Source organism: Elephantulus edwardii, unplaced genomic scaffold (assembly GCF_000299155.1).
Source record: "Elephantulus edwardii isolate Elephantulus edwardi_28Jun2011 unplaced genomic scaffold, EleEdw1.0 scaffold00077, whole genome shotgun sequence".
Classification (NCBI taxonomy): domain Eukaryota; kingdom Metazoa; phylum Chordata; class Mammalia; order Macroscelidea; family Macroscelididae; genus Elephantulus; species Elephantulus edwardii.
This window is the reverse complement of record NW_006399827.1, coordinates 11,248,756-11,269,375: the sequence shown is the minus strand read 5'-3', so window position 1 is coordinate 11,269,375 and position 20,620 is coordinate 11,248,756. Positions and strand designations below refer to the sequence as shown.

General features: G+C 38.6%; 1 protein-coding gene across 1 annotated transcript in view; it reads right to left on the bottom strand.

Moving 5' to 3' along the window:
- Window positions 1-20,620, bottom strand: part of SKAP1 (src kinase associated phosphoprotein 1) — a 389,237-nt gene that overhangs the window by 26,011 nt on the left and 342,606 nt on the right. The window contains exons 9-11 of the mRNA XM_006889464.1: window positions 18,492-18,555; window positions 16,171-16,368; window positions 4,342-4,392 (exon numbers count right to left, since the gene is read on the bottom strand). Coding sequence (XP_006889526.1) covers window positions 4,342-4,392; window positions 16,171-16,368; window positions 18,492-18,555 — 313 coding nt within the window. The remainder of the gene's footprint in view (window positions 1-4,341; window positions 4,393-16,170; window positions 16,369-18,491; window positions 18,556-20,620) is intronic.

The following is a 20,620-nucleotide window of genomic DNA, read 5'->3' as shown; positions in this document are numbered from 1 at the left end:
TTCCCCTAGCAGTCCATGGTATAGTCAATACTCTTCTCCAGCACTAAAGCTCAAAGGCATCAACTCTCCTTCTATCATCCCTAGTCATTGTCCAGCTCTCTGCAAGTAATTGCAAAGACCATGGCCTGTATCAGACGCACTTTAAGTTTCCAGATACATTGCTCTTCAGTACTTTGGAGAGGTCTCTGACAGCAGACTTTCCCAATGCAATTCGTCTTTTAATTTCCTGGCTGCTGGTTCCCAGAATGTTGATTGTAGAGCCAAGGAAACTAATGCTGTCAACAATCTCAATCTCTTCACCATCTATCATGATGTTGCCAGTCGGCCCAGTGGTGATAATCTTTGTTTTCTCGATATTGGACTTCAATCCATATTGAAGGCTGCAGTCTTTGACCTTCTGCAGCAAGCGCTTCAGGTTCTCCTCAGTTTCAGCAAGAAGGGTTGTGTCATCTGCATAACACAGACCTACCTCCAATCCTGATACCACACTAGAGCAAAAATAGCAATGCAATTTTCTTAATTTAAAGATTTAAAAAAATTCCTGAGTTTTAAAGTGACTATGGTCTTAATGTTATAATATGATTTTTTGGAAGTGAGGCCTCAAATACTAATTTTCATTATATTTGCTCCTTTTATCAGGCCAAAATTTTAACTGGTTGATAATTACTCAGTGGTTTTGGGAAGTCGATTTCAACTTGCAAGAGCTACAAAGGCCTTCTGTGACCTTCTTCCACTTCTTTAAGGTAATAACTCACTGTACTGGTGGCACTAAGATAGAAATGAAAACCTGGGGAATGCTCTGTCACTGACTGAAAGGTTGGAGATTTGAGTATACCTTGATGCATCTCAGAAGAAAGGCCTGGTTACTTACTACCAAAAAACCTGCAATGGAAAACGCAATTTATATTATTAATGGAAAATGCAGAGCACAGTTCTATTTTGACATACATGAGGTGGCCATGAATCAAACTTCATATAAAGTTATAAAGTTGACTTTATAGCAACTGGCCTGAAAAGGAGAATGCCTCAGAGATATAATGCTCACAACCAATCTTCCCCCCACCCCTTCACAAAAACGCTGAGCTCCTCTTTGGCCTGAAAATGTTAATAATTTCAGAGCAGAAGGAACCTGTTTCAAGATCTTCCTTGATCAGGGATTCCACATATATAAAGATGCATCCAGACTTTTTTCTTTGATATAACACATCCAATAAATAGCTAGTAATTTTAATGTAAATAGCACAAAATGAGTTTTTCTGTAAACTGTATTTTCATGATAAGTAAGTAGAAGAAGGAAGGCCCTCAGTCGTGTTAGAGTGCTAACCTGCTGTTGTGTGCTGTTGAGTCAGAACTGACTTACAGCTGACCCTCTAGTAGGTTTTCAGAGTTAGTACATCACATGAGAGGGGACAGCCCATCTTTTTCCCTTAGAGAAGCTAATGGATTTGAACGGTGTGCCTTTGTATTGGCAGTATAGTTCCTTACCAATAGGCCACTATAGCTCCCTTGAGAGTGCCAACCTAATGGATTGGAATTCAGTGAAAATTAGAGGTGCTGAAAAATCACTCATTAAAATAACCCTGTTACTAACAGTCATGTTGTAGATGGAGCTCTTTATAGATTGAAAAATCAATACTACAAGACTGTAATAGATTTTTTAGGTAACGGAATAAAATAAAGGAATTCCATCTTAGAGCGTCATTAACACCCAATAAGAATAAAGTGAATTCCTTCCTCCTCTTCTGATAAGATCTTGTTGGGTCTTAAAAATGTCAGCCATTCCATTATGGAAAAGCACAACATTCAGGGAATAGTGCACCCCTGGAATGGTGATCCATAGAATGTGAGCCAAATGGAACGGTGATACAAGTAATGAATGGTGGGGCCACAGGAATTTCTATGAGAAAAGACAAGAGGGATAAGGACAACCTGTTTATAAAAATCTTCCTCCAAAAAGTATGTTAACACTTGAGAAAAATGAAGTAATGTAACACTGCTTATACGATAAGAATTCACCACAGTCCCAGAGCCATATGCCTTCACGGGGGTTGCCCACCTTTCTCCTGGACCTCTACATTTTATTGTTATAAAGCTAAATGATGACATTTGGATGTTACATATTTGTTGTTGCTTCTATAGCTCCTTTGGAAAAAAGGCGTTATATAAATTCAATAAATAAATAAGTAAACACAAATAATAAAAATTCCTGCCTAAGATTCTGCAGAGAGAGCGAAATGCCCTTCTCTGCTTTTTAATCACTAAGTCACCAATCATTATAACTAGTGGGAAGTATAAACCAGAAAAACATATTTAGAGCTCGCTACATTTAACAACACCTATTTTGTTGGTGGCAGGAAGTATGAGGAACAAAAGGGTTTTTTTTAAACCTACTTGAATTATAGCTCCTGGAACAGTCCAGAAATAAATCTCCCCTCACCCTTCAGATAGAGAACCTTAAAGAAAAAGGCGGAAGAAGGAAATGAGATGAGGGAGGAGTCTGAAACTGAATTTTAGACATTGCCAGAACTCGGCAGCTTCTTGAATGGAGTTTATAGAAACGTAGCAGCAGGAATATTACAGTTTTCCAGCAAAGCTGTCCACATGAAGCGTTGCTTTCCTGATTTAGTGACAAGGTTGGTTGAGAAGAGACTTAGTGTGGTAAAGGTTAGTCAAGGAACAACTTTACTGTTGGAATTCTATACAGTGAGCAGAAAATACTGTCGGAATTCTATACAGTGAGCAGAAAACAGTGACTATTCAATGTCTGATCACTTGGATAGGTTTAAAAAATGACTTCATTATATGCGTTCGGTGCTCTCAAGTTGAGTATGACCCATAGCGAACCTATGTACAACAGATCTGAACTCTGCCCTATCCTGTGCCATTCTCACATTTCGTGACCCGTTAGAGTCCATTGTGGCAGTCACCACGTCAGTGATCCACCTGGTCGAGGGTCTTATTCTCCTTCGCTAAACTCCACCTTTCTGAGCACCATGTCCCTCTCCAAGAAATAGCGCCTCCTAGCAACATGCCAAAAATATGTGAGGTAAATTGTCAGCATTTTTGCCTCCAAAGAGCACTCTTATTGCACCCTCTCCAAAGGGAAATAAATACATCTAAAAGACATATTTATTTGTTGTTCTGGCAATTCATGGGATGTTCAGCGCTCTTATCCAACACCACAGCTCAAAGACATCAATTCTTCTGTTATTCACTATCCAGCTCTCAGATGCATAGCAAGTGATCGATCGGAAAGACCATGGCCTGAATCAGACCCACCTGATAATGTGTTAATTTTGATGAGGTATTTGGAGCTATGCTAATGTTTGTTTCTGCATCATGCTCACCTAGCTTGCTGTCTTATGCTCCTCTTTTGACATTTGACTTCTGTAGCAGCCTCTGTATTGTCTTTAATTTGCCCTGGGAGAAGGTGGATCCTTTAAAGTATTCACTTCTTACAGAGAGCAAACAAAGAAACAAGAGAGCTTTGCTCAATAATAAGAAAAGGCACAAGGAAAGGAGAGAGGCGAATAGGTAAAGGTAGAACCAGAGAAATTAGAGACAAAAGAGAGGAAAAAGAAGTCCTAGATGTTAAGATTTTTACAGAATCTCTAGGAAAAATCAGCTATTATCTAAATCATCCACAATTCTAGCCCTGCTGATGAAACAAATGTCCTTGTGGTGGCCCCTGCCATGCACAGCGCTCCTTCACTGACACTGAATGAACAGGTCCATGGTGAGGGTTTTCTACCACTTAAGGAGACTTTAGTGGGGCAGCTGACCTTAGAAACGATGGGCTCACTAACAGCCTGAAGCATGGTTAACAGTCTAGGATGAATAAGATGTAATTTTGTATTCAAAAAACCTGTTACATATTCATTTCTAAATGTGCCTGGAATCAGACCAGGCCATCAGATATCAGCATCGTCAAGTCATTCTATCCTTCATCCCATGTTCACTTTTCTGGCCTGAGACATTTCCATTCCCTGCCGAACTTGTAATCTCCGGGCCTCTTAGAGAAGAGACACTTCCATCCTTTCTATTCTCAATCCTCCAATCTCTTAGAGATGAGGCAATTCTATTTTCACTGTACTGATTTAAGAAATACTGATAGGAAAAAAAAGAAATATCTGGTTTGGCTTCTCCTTCTCGAGGATAAATCTTAGCTGTTCTGGGAACATTAATTAGAGTGAACAGGAAGCTGCTTTCCATGTTATCCATCTTATTTTGGGGTTGATATACCCAAACCCCCTTAATTAATTAGTCTTGGAGAAAGGAGTTTCTCCTGTTGAAAGCTGAAGAGTCTTACTCAGTGCTTGGGTATTTAGAAAACTCTCCTACCTCCTTTTCCTCGGATGCCATTCTCATCTTCATCCAGATCGAGCTCTTCATCTGAGGGAATAAAAGTCGTCAGTATCAGCAATTAGTTGTTGACAGCCTCATGCTCTTTATGTGGATAAGCCTTCTTTCCCTAACAGAGCTCATTACAATTTCTCTTTCAAAGAAATAATTACCTTGCTTTTCATTTATTTAAAAAACAATTTTCTCTGACCTATAAAATGGCTCTCTTCTCCTGTTTCCATTCATTCATTCATTCACAAATGAATGTGTTTTTCCAAGTGCTTATGATCTGCAAGACACTGACTGTACCAGGAACTGGAGATAGACTGGCACAGTCCCTGCCCAACCAATTGGATTATTTAGGTGCCTATCACTATGGAACTCTCTTAATTCTTTTCCTCAAACTACTCCCTTTCTGGATTCTCTTCAAAATTCATTATCTCCACGAAAGCATCCTCTCTGGTTTCATGCACTCCAGTGTGTGTGTGTGTGTGTGTGTGTGTGTGTGTGTGTGTGTGATGTAAAGCATATATTTTAAATCTGATTATCTAGCCTTTAATATATCAATCTTTATTCAGCTGTAGCAGAAGCTAGTAATTCTTTGTTCCTAGCATGAGACTTGTAGCTTTTTTCTTTTTTAGCTATCTTTTTACTACTGTTATTCAGTCTGCCTAGTTCACTAGAGTGTAAGCTCCCAAGGGCAGATGGAATGATCTTTTAATTAATTGCTGTAGGTACACTATGGGTTCTAAGTCAATGCTATTGTCCAGGGGTTATATGGTAAACATAATTGGCCTAAGTTACTTTCCATTACTAATCTGTTTTTATTTCAGACTTCATGTTATTTGATAAAAAGGAAGTTGAGGCTTTAACGAAGAAAGGATGAGTCTTAGAATAACATCTATTTTATATGTAGACAAATATAAACAAAAATACACTCATTATTCTTCTTTTACCACCATTACCCTCCACACACATACATATACATGTACATAGTGGATGGTACATTTTGAGGGCTGAATACAAAGTATTTTGGCCTATATTTATTTTTCTTTCTCTCTCTTTTTTTTTTTTGTGGACATTAGGGGCCTTGCTTGTCTTGCTCCTTCATTGCTATTTGAACTTCTGAAGTGATAATGTGAGTTTATTATTATTTTTTCTGTAAATGCTGAGTTTATAGGGCATTATGAGGTCTAATGTGTCAGAATGAGGCAGGCCAACTTTAAGCTCACAAGTAAGAAGAAACACCATAACAATATGTTAGAACACTGTAGAACATTAAAGTAGTAAATTATTCCACATAAAAAAATGATACCACTGCGTGCAAAAAAGAAGATTAAGGGATTGCTACTCTAGGGGAAATAAATCACCTGTTAACACGATAAGAGAAAATACACCTGCCCTGCTAGATGCTGTGGGAAACGGAACACTTTGACTCAACTCTGAATTTCCATGGATGACCTAGCAGAGCTTCTTACTTATCACTTGTAGTGTGCACCTTCTCTCCTCCCTAAAGAATAAAGTTGTGAGATAATGGAGGAGTGAAATAAAATAGATGGTGCTGAAGTAAATGACATTAAACATCATTCTGTGCACATTGCCTTCTCTTATTACTTGTCTCCCTCCCTCCCTCCCTTCCTTCCTTCCTTCCTCCCTCCCTCCCTTCCTGTTAGGATGTGTTTCCTTGTTGATGTGGGACTAATCTCACAGGATTGAAAACACTAAAGCCAGAGTTGGTATGTCCTCAGTTTTAGACACACCCAATAATTTAAACAGGGAGCTGCTCTTTTGCTGATATAAAACAACTCAATCACAAGAACCAATAATTTGCTGTGCTTAGGCACTTTTGCAGAGAGAGTTTATTCTACCTCTGCTGTCTGTGCGCAGCTGTCTCTTCCTCCCAATTCTAATCAATGTAAATTGGGTCAGATCTCCGCTGTGAATTACAAATTGGATCCGAAGTTGGAGGGTCACTGTGCCTGCTACTCTGCCTTCTTCCCACCACCATTAGATGGGAAGCTACACCAAAGATCTTTTCTAAATAAATCAGACTTTATTGTAAAACTCGGCCACTGACAAGACATAACCTCATTAGCATTGATTTTAAAATAAATTATTGAAAGTGGCTTGCCTGCTCTTTGCATTCGTAAAATAGAAGAATGTAAATGTATTTGCAATTATAAAAAAGAAACCTAAAACTTGATTCCTTTCTCCTACCAGGCAATAACACTTAATCTAGTCATAATACAAAAATGGAAAAAATAAAAATCTACTTTATGTAGTTCAGTTCCAGACTAGATACTCTGATTTCCATTGTGTCTTTAAAGTCATGAAGAAAGAAAGCAGACTGCTGGACATGCAGCTTACCTATCATTTGCCATCATTACTAAGCTTTGTGGTGATGATAGATGTGAAGAAGCCCAGGCTCCACATCTAACTTTGTCCTTCCTGGGTGGGTGAAAGTGGGCACAGAGTAAGCAGCCTTGCAACTGACATGATAGGCTAAGTGTCTATGCTTTTTTAGGTTACTGTGGCTCCAACTCACACCAATCTTATGTACAACAGATATAAAATTTGCCTGATGCTGCCCCACCCTTATAATAGCTGCTGTACTTAAATCCTTTGTTGCAGTTACTGTGCTAATCCATCTCTCTTAAGGGTCGTTTTCTCTTTTACTGACTCTCCATTTTTCCAAACATGATGTCTTTTTTCAGGGATTTTCCCCTTCTCACAATATATATGCCCAAAGTATGTGAGACTGAAGTCCCACCATCCTAGACTCTGGGGGCAGTCAGGAAAAGGAGCATTCTTCCAAGATAGATTTGTTAGTTCTTTTGACAGTCCATGGTGTATTTAATGCTGTTCACCAACACTATAATTAAAAAACCATAAATTCTTCTTCAGCCTTCCATACCACTTTCACATTCATATAAAGCAATTGAAAACACCATGGCTTATTCTTTAAAAGGACATCTTTGCTCTTTAGCATCAGATTTGCCCAATGCAATGTGTCTTTTGATTGTAAAAGTAGTCTTTTGACTACTGTTTACATGAGTGTTGACTGTGGATACAAGTAATGAAATAATTATCAACTTCATTCTTTCCTCCATATATCATGATATTGCCTATTGGTATCATTGTGAGGAGTTTTGGTTTCTTGATGTTGAAGTGTAATCTATAGTCTTCAATAAAATTTTTCAGGTCCTCTTCACTTCACACGGTAATGCTGGTTGCTGATAAGTCTTCTCCCAACCCTGATACTAGTCCTCTTTATATAGTTCAGTTTTTCAACTTATTTGTTAAACATACAGATTGAATAAGTACTGTAAAAGGATAGAACCCTGACACACAATTTTCCTGATTTTAAACTCTGCAGTATTGCCTTGTTTTGTTCAAATAACTGCCTTCTGGTGTACAGGTGCTGCATAAGCACAATTACGTGTTTTGGAATGTCCATGTTCTCAATCTTACCCATAACTTATATGATCCATACAGCTGAATGTCTTTGTCAGTCAATAAAATTCAAGGAAACATTTTTCTGGCATTTTCTGCTTTTAACCAAGATCATCTGATATCAGCAATGATATTCCTTCTTTCAAGGCCTCTTCTAAATCCAGCTTGAATTTTTGGCATTTCTCTGTTGATGCACTGTTCCAGTTGTTTTTGAATAATCTTCATCAAGATTTTACTTGCATGTGATATTAATGACATTTGATAATTTCTACATTCGACTAGATCACTATTTTTTTTTAAATGGGAAAAAATACAGATGTCTTCTAGATGGCTGGTCAGGCATTTGACTTCCAAATTTCTTGGTCTACATGGGTGACCATGTCTAGGACTGCATCTGTTTGTTGAAGCACTGATTCCTTCAATTTCCGGAAGTTTTTTTTTTCTTATGTCTTCAGTGAAGTCTAAAGTTCCTTCAGCATTGTTGACGCTTAATCATATGCTACTTCCTTAAATGGCTCCAGGCTGACTAATCCTTTGAGGTATAGTCATTCTGCAAATACCTTATATCTTCTTTTGATGTGCTCAAAAGCACATATACTAAAATTGGAATGATACAGAGAAGATTAGCATGGTTTATGCCAAAAGAGAACATACAAATTTGTGTAGCTGTGCCTCTGGGGCCTTGTGGAACATCATCACAGGGAAGGTTGCAAAAGTTGGCTTTCACAGTAGACTGTGGAAGGCATATCCTTTAGTACCTACCAAGCTTCAGAGGTCACAATACAAATATGGAGGCATTCAGTTTATCTGGGCCCATTCAATAAAATTAAATTGGTATTTTCCACAGTTCAAAGTCAGGACAACTGACTGGTGACAGGGGAACCAAAAAAAAAATCTTTCATTTAAAAAGTGAGTGGGGTCTTTATAAGGTTTTTTAAAGAATGGTATTTGTAATGAATAGGTTGTTGGTTAAATTAAAAATTCTATTACGTGAAAAAAAAGGGAGTGGGTTAAACAACTAAATCCCTCATTCTCACTAATTTATGCAATTTTAACTTTTAAACAGACTATTTTGAAAAAAAATATTTCTTTTAGGCCAAGAGCTTGTCGAATTACTTTAAAAGAACACTATTAGGCATTTTAAGTATCACATCTACTAAAATACATCTTACTTTAAGACAGAATTGAAATTTATGTCCTAGCTCAACATTAACAGTAATAGATTATAATGGTCTTGGCCCTAACAGGGCATATGGGATCCCAACCTTACATAGGTTTTAAACAAATTAACCTCTAAAGATTACTGTCCACTTATTACATTAACTGCTCTACTTGATTCCCAAATATCTCAGTTCAATTGGGAAAACAGTTGAGGAAGATTCTGTTAACTGCATGAACATGTAAGAGAACCACAGGGTATCACAAATGAGCAACAGTATCTGGAGAGTCGATTTCAATCAACATTCTTGGCACAATGTCAGGGACACTAATGAGAGGCTGCAAGGAAGAGGACATTGAACCCTCCTCAGAGGGACAGAGAGGAGCCAGCTTCCATGACACCTGGCTCCTTTCTGAAGTATTGTTCTTACACCCCTCTCACACTGGCTAAGCCAATGTGAATTCTGAAGACGATAAGATCAGAAAGATGGTAAAATAATTTCCTCAAACAAAGTAAAGTGACAAAAGCTTAAAAAAACTCCAAGTGTATCAAAGTACAACCAGATATCAAGATGCTCCAGTGGCAGATGCAAAAGAAATACAGAAAGATAAATTGTAAAATATAAAAAGAATATGCAGATAGGTAGAAATGGAAACTACTTGATGGCATGGCATAACTATGTGATAAATCTCATGAATTTATCTGTTTCCAGATAACATGGAAAAAATAAGAAGCTAATAGCACACTTAGTTCTCTGCTGCACACCTGGATCTTTCAAGTGTACCTAAAAATATTTATATCCTATCTACACAGTGCAGTCTTCACGTATAAGACACTAAATGTACCTAATTTAATTTCACAAGAAATTAAACCTGTAAACCAGTTGCCAGAAAGTGAACCTCCAGTTTATACAGATTTTGGGTATACTAGAGTAAAACCTTACCCCATGAGGTTATCAGGCCCTTGTCGGTGAATGTGAACCTCCGTTCTTTTTTTCCCCCCTTCTCTTGTGTACCATCAAATTGGATCTGACTTGTATAGGAGGAGATTACTCCTCTTTCTCCAGTGGAGCATCTGGTAGATTCGAATGGCGCACCTTCAGGATTGCAGCACAACTTTGCGACTGCAGCGCAGCTTCTTGCTACTAGGTCACCAGAGCTCCCTTTGAACCTCCGTTCATTTGGGTAGCAATGTTATTGTTGTTAGGTGCTGTCCAGTTGAGTACAATCCACTGCGGCCCTAACAACAGATGTGAACCCTGTCCTATCCTGTGCCATCCTTACATTTGCTGACATTTGCCTACTGCAGCAGCCACTGTGTCAGTCCATCTGATTGAGGATCTTTCTCTCCTTTGCTGACCTTCTGCCTTTATGTCCCTCTCCATCATGTTCCTCTCCAAGGAATAGCCCCTCCTACCAAATGCCTGAGGTATGTGAGCTGAAGCTTTATCTTCTTTGCCCCCAAAGAGCACTCGAGCCACACCTTATCCAAGACATAATTCCTTGTTCTTTTGGCAGTCCATAGGATATTCAGTACTCTTCTCTATCACCACAGCTCAAAGGCATAATTTCTTTTGTCATCTTTATTCACTGTCCAGCTCTCAGATGTATGGCAAATGATCGGAAAGACCATGCCCTGAATCAGGTGCAGTCTGCAGTTAGAGACATCTCCAAAGTTTTGAGGAGTAATGATGTCCTCAAAATGAAATCATTACTCCTCAATAATTTGGAGATGTCTCTAACTACAGACTTCCCTGGTGCAATACATCTCCTTATATTCTGACTGCTGGTACCAAAGATGTTGATTGTGGATTCAAGTAAGATGAAGTTGTTGACAATTTTAACCTATTCTCCATCTTTTGTTGGGTAGCAATAGAGCACGCTAACTGACTGTACAACTCAGAAATTGACAGAGAACTGGCAGAAATACAAGAAACAGCTGCAACACTAGGAGTATTATTGCCAATGTCAGATGGTTCTTATCTGAAAGCAGAGTACTGGAAGGACATCCATTTGTGTTTTATCAACTATGCAAAGACATCTGACTGTGTGGATCACAACAAATTGTGGCTAACATTGAGAAAATGGGAATCCCAGAACACTTGATTGTGCTTTTGTGAAACCTACATGCAGACCAAGCTGTTGCCCAAACAGAACAAAGGAACACTGCATGGTTCAAAATCAGTAAAAGAGTGCCTCAAGGATGTATTCTTTCCCCATACCTTTTTAAATCTCTATGCAGAACAGATCATTTGGAGGCTGGACTTTATGAGGAAGGACATGACATCAGGATTGGAGAAAGATTCATCAAAGGCCTGTGTTGTGCTCATTGAAACTGAGGAGGATTGAAGTGTTGGCTGCAGAAGATCAATATGAAGATCAATCCTTCAATATGCATTGCATCTTAATATCAAGAAAACAAAAATCCTCACCACCAGAAAAATAGGCCGCATCACAATAGACGAAAAAGGATTTAATCTTACTCATATCTACAATCAACACCCTTGGCACCAGCACTTAAGAAATCAAAAGGTGAGTTGCACTGGGAAAATGGGCTGTCAAGGATCTCTCCAGAGTGCTAAAAAAGCAATGATGTCAGTCTAGAGACTAAGGTGTGCCTGGATCAGGCCATCATCTCCTTCTCAATTGCCTGCTATGCATCTGAGAGGTGGGCAATGCAAGGATGACAGAAAAAGAATCAATGCCTTTGAATTGTGGTGCTGGAGAAGAGCAGTGAAAAATACCATGGATTGTTAAAAGAACAAATAAATGTTTTGGAGAGGATGAAACCAGGTAGCTCTTTAGAGGCAAGGAGTTTGAAATTCTATCTCATATACTTGGGGCATATTGTCAGGAGAGGCCTGTCATTGGAAAAAGACATCATGCTTGGAAGAGCAGAAGGTCAGTGCAAGGGAGGAAAACCCTGGATGAAATAGACTGACATCATGATTGTGACAATGGGATCAGGTTTGTCAGAGACGGTTAGGTTGGCTCAAAGCTGTTGTTCACAGAGTTGCTATGAATCATAGTTGACTTGACAACACATAACAACTGACTGAGGGAGAAAGACCCGAATTCATATATCTATAGGAAGAGCTGAAACAAAGTTCAATTCCAGTTGAGTATTTAGGAGGGTGTCACTGAAGAGACAGATTTGAGCAGAGTGTGTGGGATTTCATAGGCTGAAATTAGGGGCAACATATTTTACAGAGAAGACATAGTATTAGGTTACTTTAGAGCTTGGCCAAGCAGCTCTGTGTACTATGTGGGAAGGCCCAGAGTGCATGGAATTGAGAAGGAGACAAGCCCAGGGAGCTCAGAGGAGACCTGGTGATTATCCTTCCACGGAGTTAGTCTATGAAATGGGAAATTGCTGCCTTTACAAGCTTTGTATTTCTGGTGTCTGCTCTCTCCTACCATCCTCAAAGCACTTGTGGGTCTGGACAGCTGTACAGGGAGTGGGATAACTCCACAGAATGCTTATTTCTGTTTGACTGAAACAACAACAACAAAAAACACCCCATCACCCCAAACCACAGTTATACTCTCTATTATAAAGCAATCTAGTGTCAGGGTCTATAATAACTATCTCCTGCCTCCCCGGGGCATGTGGGCAGCACTGGAATGTGCACAGAAAATTCCAGGGAGGGACCTTCATTTCTTTTTCTTTTTTGCTCTCCTGCAGTCTCCAGAGAACACAGCCGGATTTGGTTGCCATTGCAGCTGCGGCAAGGCCCTAGTTACAGCTCTTTAACAGTCTCTGGCGCCTTGCTGGATCCTCGTCTCGAGGTCCCAGATGAAGAAAACCCCATTAAAAGTTATCCTTTTATGGAATCTTGAATCATACTGAGCCTGTGCTGGCCTGTAAAATAACTTCGGGGTGGGTGGGGAGGAAGGGATCAGGAAAGCCTCCAATTTTCTCCATATTGCTTTAGCATTTCTTTGTGGTAGTTCTCTACAGTTTAATCTACTGCAAATGAGGTCTTAAAAATCAAGGGCCCCCATATGCTCAACACGGATGTTCAGATATCCCACCAGATGCCAGCCCTGAAACCATTTTACTCAGGACTAACATTTTTGTGGTCTGGCTGAAAACCTCAAGTGCTCTGGTTTCCCCTCACCAGGAGGAGAGTGCTAGCTACGTAGCAAATGGTAATTACCTCATGATTAATGTGATGCAGTGGGTTTAATTTGATGACCCATACATTATCTTGATTAGGTAAAAAAAAATTATTGACTTTATATGTCTCACAGGCACTTTTCAAGAGAGATCTCGCTTACATGGGCTTCCTGGTAGATCCAATGAGGGCTTGTGTGGGCCCTGGCCCAAAGAAAGATCAGTAGAACCATCAACGGTAAATAGTTTCCACAAAACACATTTACCTGTTCTAATAAAACAAACGTTGACCTGAGTCATTTGACATGTTGATGGGTACGCAATGTTAGTCCCACATTATTGTAGGCTGTCCCTCCACCCAGCACCTGGCTTCACAGTAAAAATGGGCCTGAGCAGAAGGAGTGTTCCACAACCATCTGCTCAGGATTTTCAATTTCACCTGCTTCATACACAGAGCTGAAAATGTTTAACGCAACTGTCTCAGGTCTAATTGGGAGGATCAGAGTCCTAGTCATTCTCTAAATCTCCAACAAGGTAATGTTATCTATTTAACCACCACCTAATTAATTTATGCTCACTCTATGCCAGAACACAAATTCTAAGTGCCCTTCCTGCACCAGTTCTAGATTCCTCACAGCACCCTTCTAAGATAGCTACTATTATTAGTCCCATTTTACAGGTGGGAAAATCAGGCAAAAGTAGGAAAAACAACGTGCTCCAGGTCTCACAGGTGGAGAATGGCAGAGCAGATTAATCCTGATTTAGGCTTAACACTTCTACCTGTGTTATCATGCTTTCTCTTACCTGCTGCTACGTGGCAGATAGTCTTGTGAGATGGGGCAAAGGGATAGATGTTAGATTCCTTTACAGTTTTCCTCTCAGTTCCCCTAAGACTTGTGATGTAGTACATGCAAGACTCTAAAAGCAATTTCTGAAGAAATAAATGGAGTGGATGGGAAGTGGGTTGATAAAGACTTACGGCAGAAATATTCACATTATAATTAAATGGATTGCCAGTGCTGTCTCTAAAAGCTGTGATGGATAGAAGCTTTGAAAGAAGAACCTGTGGGGTGGACAGAGCATTGTTTTGTAAACCTGCAGGAAGAGAAGTTGTCTTCCCTATTGTATGACTTTCCTCACCTCTAATGGACAGCTGTGGACACAGGGTTAGTGGCTATTTCCAAGGAAGTAGACTAGACTACATGCTTTTGTGTCCACTCCAACATGCCAACTGGGTTGAAGAGATGGTATCAAATGATCTTATTTTCTGAGAAGTCTCTTGCCCTTTATTCTCCTTTTGCTATGTGTCTCTGAGTATCTGCACTCCAGTTCCTTTAAGGACTAAAAGTGGTGAAGGAAAAGGCTTCCCCCCACCTTCTTCTCCCCAGAAGGCTGTAAAGTTCCGTTGGGTTTCCCCAGAGCACTCTTCCACAGCTATAACCCAAAGTGGATTGTCACCTGAATACTTCCCCAAGCCTGGGCAGGAGAGAGCTGAATGAGAGATTGCTAAGAAGATTCTGGTCAAGTTGGGGAGTGCATCTCCTTTTAGAGAGTGTTGTGAATTAGATCCATTTCTGCACCCTGCTGTTGCAATGGAGCAGACTGTGAAAGAGAAGATTCTCAGAGGAGCTGTGTTTTAATGTAGCAATTTGATTCAATTTTCCACTCTATAAAATTACCCATCACTGCTCGTTGCTTTCTAACAGACACCTTCACTCTTAATTTAACAATCCTATCGAATTCTGCCAGGGAAATTGGAAAAATTTATCACCTGTGAAATTTTATTTTCCTTTGGTTGTATCTGTTTTTGTAAAACTTCATTAACGACGATGACTTGCTGAGGAAATTATCATTTTTTTTTAACTTTAGACACAAGAAATGGCTCGACCTCAACCAAGATATCATTTACATAATAAAACACAACAAAAAGACTGAGGAAGTCAGGACTGGCAGAGGCTTAAGTGCCAAGAGAAAAAGCAGGCTATCCTTGAGGTGGTTGGGTGGGTGGTAGCTGGAGGCCCAGCAGGGAAAGAGATGTGTGGACACCAGAAGGAGCCCTAATCCTTGATTCAAGATGCAATGATGTGTCATATCCTCTAGGGAAGAGTAGAAGTGCACCTTTTAGAAGGTTAGATCCTCTCTTTAGGAAGTCTTGAAGTGCCAGTTCCTTCCTGACTATGTTATTTAGCAACCAGCCCTGTCTTCAGGGGTTTGAGTGCTGGATTCACCTTAGTTTCTAAGTTCATTTGGGATTGAGGTTTAAATTGCCATAAATTTAGGCTTAACTTGAATTTCTCAGCAGAGCACTGAACTTCTGGCAAATTTCCACAGGAATGATCTTTCTGAATGGACTTGAAGATTCAGCATTCCTGTGGTCTAAACTACCTTACAATTAAAAGTCTCAGGCTTTGGTTTTCCACTGTCTGATCCCCACTGTGCTTTGCACCATTCACCAGCTGCTGTTATCCCACAAGGAGTGGCTATGAAGAAGAACTGATGGCTATACGTTTTTTTGAGATACCATTTATTATGCTTCTGGAAAAAAATCATTCAAGTAGATCTACTGTTGTGGTGGGCAGAGAAAATATGTGAGACTCATTTTTCAGAGATGTGATTTCATTTTTGGGATATCTCAAAAGGTAATAACAAACTGTGCTTTGCCAGAGCTTTACTGTATTATTGAAAAGGCTATCAGGGTTTATGTATATTCCTACAGACTTTTGATATCTTTAATAACCTGAGATCAACTGCCCATTATTCTTACAATTATACAAACAGGAAGTTAAAACTAGAGACTTTGGATGGCTCATTCCAAACTCATGAAGATCATCAATAAGACTTTTTAACCATGTCCATATAATGTAAACTATTACAGGGCAGAGATGAAACATATCCATTAATCACATTCACCCAGCTCCTAGAGCCAGGAAGAGCTTCTGTGCAGGGAGTCACAGGGAGTCACCTGAAGCTTTCCTATATTCTTTCCTTCAGAAGGTGACAGTTAGTTTTGGCTTACTTTGAGGCTTTCAAAGTTACATTGTTCCATCAGGTCAAGAGTTTCTGAAAATAGCAGAAGACAATTAGAAGATGAGATTTCTCACCTGGCAAGACTTCATAAATATCTTCTTCCCGTTTCTCCTCGGAAGCCTCTTTTATTCCCATATTCCCAGGTAAAAGAATAGGTCTGCGTTGTGAACCAGAATTTGGGGTGCCCAAACCATCAATATCATCATACATTTCTTCTTCCTGCTCTTCTTCTTCTTCCTCATCTTCATATGGAATCGTTAAGGAACTCAGATCTGCCAAGGCAAAGATAAGAATGAACCAAAAGCAGATATAAAGCAAAGAAAAAGGCAGGAAAGGCAAGAGGGAGAAGCAGGAGGAGGGATGAGAATAAAGCATGTCAAAAGAAAATGAAATACTAGGTTAAGTGCTGTTATTTCTAATGTGGGCCTTGGTGGCAAGAAATCTACAGAAAAGGCCAGACTAGCACTGTGTTAGGTTTAAACCATCAACATAAATCCTTGCTTGCAATAAAACTTGATCAGGATGAAGCAGCTCTGAAAAGTATGCGTATGTGAATGAGAACGAGAGGTGAAGGGGGGAAATTAGGCCAGAAAAGGAAATGCCAACGTGCCATGCACTGCTCGTCAAGTAGAAAACTGGGAGAGAGAGTGATAGCCTGTAGGTCTCCAGGGTGCAGAGCAGGGGGAAGCATGGTGACTCTGGTAGGTATCTGAACTGTCAGAAGCCCATTTCCTCAATGGTCTCATCCCAGAGTTTCACACAAATTTGTTTGTAAGGAGAGAACTGGGCAAAAGTAGAAGAAGGTAAGAAAGTGAAGAAAAACAGAACTGTAATACAAAACAAAATAGAAAGGCTGAATGAGGTAGTTACAATGTCTTTTTGCAACTATACAGTGTGGCTGACCTTAAAGTGGGTCACTGCATAGAGGATGTTAAGCCATAACAGCACTGGGGAGCACCAAGGAAGAGGAGGGAGATTGGTTTTCTGTTTTAATGGGGAACTGGGAAGGTTCATCCTCTGATGTGCAGTACAGAGTGCTCTCTGAAACCCTGCAGAGGGGCCTCCGCAGGATGGGCGAGTATAGTCAGCATACTCTGGGGAAAGAAAGGATATAGAGACATCCAATGCTCATTTCAAAATACAATAAAACTGTTTGACTTGATTAGGCTTTTAATAAAGATTTTGCAACAATTTTCATCTGAATACTGATGTCACCTCATATAAGGCAAGGATCAGAGATACATTGGTGGCTTAAACCATATGTTATTATTTTGTTTGTTTAAAAATAAAAAGAAATGAATAATTTCTTCAATGCAGGATTCTGAAAGTACCACAGGGTACAGCTCAATAAAGCTGCTTTGAGTTTTATTGAGGTTTACACACTTAGGGGTATATTACACGCATAAATCCAAGGCACCTAGATGAGAGTGTACCCTGTAGTCTTGCCATCAATGTTCATGTTTGCCTAGCTTTAGTCCATTATATGTGATGCTCTTGGTAAATGCAATAGTTTGTTTTTGTGATAGCAAAACATTATTGAGTAAAATAGGCAATTCTTGTAATTAAAGCTGTGGAGCTCTTTTTTCACTTTTTATCTATATAAAAGTAAAATCTTACAACAAAACAGAAAACCGAGTTCAAGAGGTTTGGTGTTCTTAGGATGACATCTTCTCTTTAGGTCTTGAGTTATGTAAAAAATTATGTTTCCACCTTTCTGCGGAGGCAGGGTTCTGTCAGAATGGAATATGAGTGACAGATGCAAGGTTGTCAACTTTTCCCTGGCCACACTATTCCTAGACAATGCTTCTTTGGCCATGGCCACTGCTGTGCCTGCAGACTGGCCAGCAGAGGGTACTCTAAGAGCAGTCATTCAACATCATCAGGTAAGACTTTTCCCACCTACATCAAAGCAAGGAACATTTTCTTGTGGCTGGAAAGTAGCAGTTTTTATTTAATATCCAATGTCCATGAAGGCCACCAAAATTGCTTATCTTTCTATCAAGACTATAACAAGACAATTTTGGACCTAACTTACAGATGGATGACTTAAAATATAAGGAATTTCCTTTCCAGAATACAAGGGGTTAATAGACACTGAATTAGACTCAGCTGGTTTCCAGAATATTATATTTTAGTGATTACAGATATTACAGTCTTGCCTGTAGGTAGGTGGATGAGCTGGAATTATATCAGAGGTCATCTGCAGGTTGATGATTTTTTTTTTTACCTTCTGATTCATACATGCTATTATTCATTGTTATAATATGGGAGATGTCGTGGGGAAGTTGGAAGAAAGAAACGGCACAAAAAAAATCAAAGCTTGTATATGATATTTGTGCAACATAATTTTCAACTACAAATTTACTCAAGAATTTTTTCTTATGATAATATTTACCCTTTAGCAAGAAGCTTATTTGATCCACCCAGTCTCTGGCTTCAGCTGGATTAGAAGCTGTAAACTAGAGAAACATTAGCAAGTTAATTTATTATTGTCACTAATATTTCTATGAATACTGACAAGTGTAAGGAGAAGATGTGGGTTGAGTTTCAGAACAAAATTTAAAATTCAGAGTTCTCTGCCAGCTTAATGTTTAGAAAAAGTCTAAACATGTTTCCTTTAAAGAATTTTTTCTTCAGCAATTTTGTACATTTAGAGATGACAACTATTTGAGTTGTATTATGTCTAAACAATCATGTCTATATGCACTCATTCATTTGATTATCCATTCATTCATTAGCATGTATTTTGAGAAAGGTTTATAGAAACAACAAAACCAAACTAAAGTTACCAGATTCAAAGAATAATACATCAGTTGTGCAAATTACATACATATATAAAAATGGGAACATGACAAAGTAGGCACATTTGATAACAATGAATGGTGATAGGATGCAGGAACACTTCTGCCTGGAGTAAGTCAAAGGATTTTGAAGTAATAGTGATCTGGTTGGATTGAAAAGAGCTGGTGGAAACTGACCAAGGGAGGTAGTTGAGTATTTCAGGTAGGGACAACCACGTACAAAGGAATAGGCAATAAAACATCATGCATGGAGAAGGTAGGTAGATTTGCTTGACTAGAGAATAACAGATAAAGCTAGGGAGTTGAGGGTCAGAAAAGAGTTTATAGAAGGGTTCTAAGTAGTGGGAGTTCAGATTAAAAATGTAGACAACAGCAAGCTACTGTAAATTTTAGTGAAAGGAGTAGGGGCTATGTCAAGAGTCATGTATAGAAGAGCTTGGAACAGAAAGAAATTGGAGACAGAAGGCTGTTTAAATAGTCTTCTGGGTGAAGTGATACTTAACTATTGTGATAGCTGTGGGGATAAATAAGACAAGAAAGATCCAAACGATATTGCAGGGGAAGAATCTATAGACCATGGTAATGATTTGGATTCAATGGGCCAAAGAAAAGGAGAAGTAAACAAACTCTACATTTTGATTCACAAAACAAGCTAGTCAAGCATCAAATATTAGTTATTCTTTTATTTTAAATGAATTAACTTAAAATAACTGTTATTAAAAAGAATTCTAATCATCTGGTCATCAGGACAAGAGAAAGAGACTTTCTGTATAAGAAATGTAGCTACCTGCTTAATAATTATTAATATACATCATTATTCTTCATTGATAAAAAAAACCACATTTCTATTAAAAATTCTAAGAAAATTAGTTTAGGGTAAGCTGTGCAACTTGCTATGGGCAATATCATCCTAAAATTTTATCATCCTAAAAAATTTAGGAAAGTTAAAGTTTTTATCTGAATGAAGCACAATCAGGATTTAATAATAAAAATAACTTAGCAACATGATCAATACTGATATCTATATTGTGTATATCTATAATGGAATCCAGAAAAGTGAAAAAAAAATTGCTTAAGGAAGACCTAGGTCACCTTATTAAAATAAAGATAAGATACTGTAGAAACATGCAAATGTGAATACAGAGAAAAATTTGAAGAGTCAAAGGTGCTGAGAAAAATCTGTAGAGTCTAAAGGGCTATTTGCATGATTACTATTAATTAATTTTTGCATGGTTTTAATAGGAAGGAAAGAATATATATGTATGTATACACACACATGCATATATAAACATATTTTTGGTGAAAATTAATTTATTCATATAGCCAGAGATTCTTATTGTTTTAAAGTCTTTAAAAATAGGTATAAATCCATGAGGTGACAATACAAAATGCATAGCGCGGAATGCAATGAAGAATAGGTATTTCCTCTTTCTTTCTCCTCCCTCTAGTCCCTCAATTAATATCATTACTCCTCAGTAACTACTGTCATCAATATCTCAGAAATTCTTTCAGATTTATGCAATGCATCTATACATAAATAGATAAAAGAAAGTTATTTTGGATGACAAGGTGAACATGAGAAAATGAATAATTTTATAGTCTACAGCTAAATTTTTCTTTTTCTGGATTTCATGGAAAGATGATTAGTTGAAAAAGAGAATGAGAATAAAAGCCATGGAATTAGAGATGCTGAATAAGAAACTAGATTGTGTGCTGTAACAGG